General features: G+C 32.7%; 1 protein-coding gene across 1 annotated transcript in view; it reads left to right on the plus strand.

Moving 5' to 3' along the window:
* The first annotated feature begins 337 nt into the window (after positions 1–337).
* Positions 338–1,289, plus strand: part of LOC106326175 — a 4,981-nt gene continuing 4,029 nt past the window's right edge. The window contains exons 1-3 of the mRNA XM_013764195.1: positions 338–445; positions 517–603; positions 690–881. Of these exons, the coding sequence (XP_013619649.1) occupies positions 338–445; positions 517–603; positions 690–881 (387 nt within the window). The remainder of the gene's footprint in view (positions 446–516; positions 604–689; positions 882–1,289) is intronic.

Here is a 1,289-nt window from a genome sequence, read left to right on the forward strand (position 1 = left end):
TGACTTGATAAATTTTCTATATCCATATACGAAGGCAGAAAGCATTGATTCCGGTAATATTTCTGGGTCATTACTCCAACAAGAATCAGTAAAGGATTATCTATGTAAAAGGATACGATATAAAAACTGAATTTGACATGCTTCTAAAAAATGCAACTTCATTCTGAATAACCGCTGATTGACTATAACGTTTTGTTAGGGTCAACACATTTATTCCCCATTTAATACATCGTAACGTTTAAAGATATACAACTGACCTTCACCAATAACTAGTCAGTGATAATATGTGTATATAAATTATAGAGTGTTTTCAATTTTGAGACACAAAACAAATAAAATGTCAACCAGAATTAGGATAGCGCTTGTTGTAAATTTGTTATCTCTTTTGTTTTTAATAACTATAGTTCATTCCAATCAAAGTACAGTGCCTCTCAGATCTTTCAAGGTTAGTTGAGACACACATTTTCTTTTATTATTTAGATTATCATGTAACATAACTTTTTTTGTCCTTGACAGATAAGTGAAAATGTAACATATGATTGCATAGATATTTACAAGCAACCAGGGCTCAAGCATCATTTGCTCAAAACCCACAAAATTCAGGTGCATTGCCTCATAAGTTCATCTACTGTGTCCTAACGTCCTATTAGTATGATAAATATTGATTAGACAATTTTTTATTTGAAAAGATGAAATCATCAGTTTCAAGACCTGAGTTGAAGATGCAAATCGGCAAAAACGAAACATCTAACAAAAGGAAAATAGGATGTCCAAATGGAACTGTTCCTATATTGAGAAATACGAAAGAATATGTCACAAACTCGCAGATGTTTGCTGAGAAACATTTTCATCCGCTATCAGCCGATAGTCCTGGAACACATGTAAGAAACTCATCTCAATTTTCTTAATAAGATAGATCTAATACTGTTGGAGTTCCCTCCTTAAGCCCAAAACAAATCAAGCCTTAGTCCAAGAAGAAGAAATATCTAGAAGGAGAAGAAGAGTGTGGATTGAGAAGTGTGTAGAAGTGTGTTGAAGTGTTTAAGAAAAGAAGATGGAGAAGTCTCTAGAATTAGCTTGTAGTTACCCTCCACTACTATAAATAAGAGTGTAGAGTCCCTTTGTAGCATCATCCAAGAATCAAGAAAACAAAGAGAGAAAACATTTGTAAGAGAGAGTTCTCAAAATAAAATCTTTGTAAACCCTTTCCAAAATTATAAAGAGTCTTCTTCTTAAATCTTTTAGTTGTCTAATCCCATCTTCATCTCATCGATATTGGGTAATATTCC

This window comes from Brassica oleracea, chromosome C2, assembly GCF_000695525.1.
Source record: "Brassica oleracea var. oleracea cultivar TO1000 chromosome C2, BOL, whole genome shotgun sequence".
NCBI lineage: Eukaryota > Viridiplantae > Streptophyta > Magnoliopsida > Brassicales > Brassicaceae > Brassica > Brassica oleracea.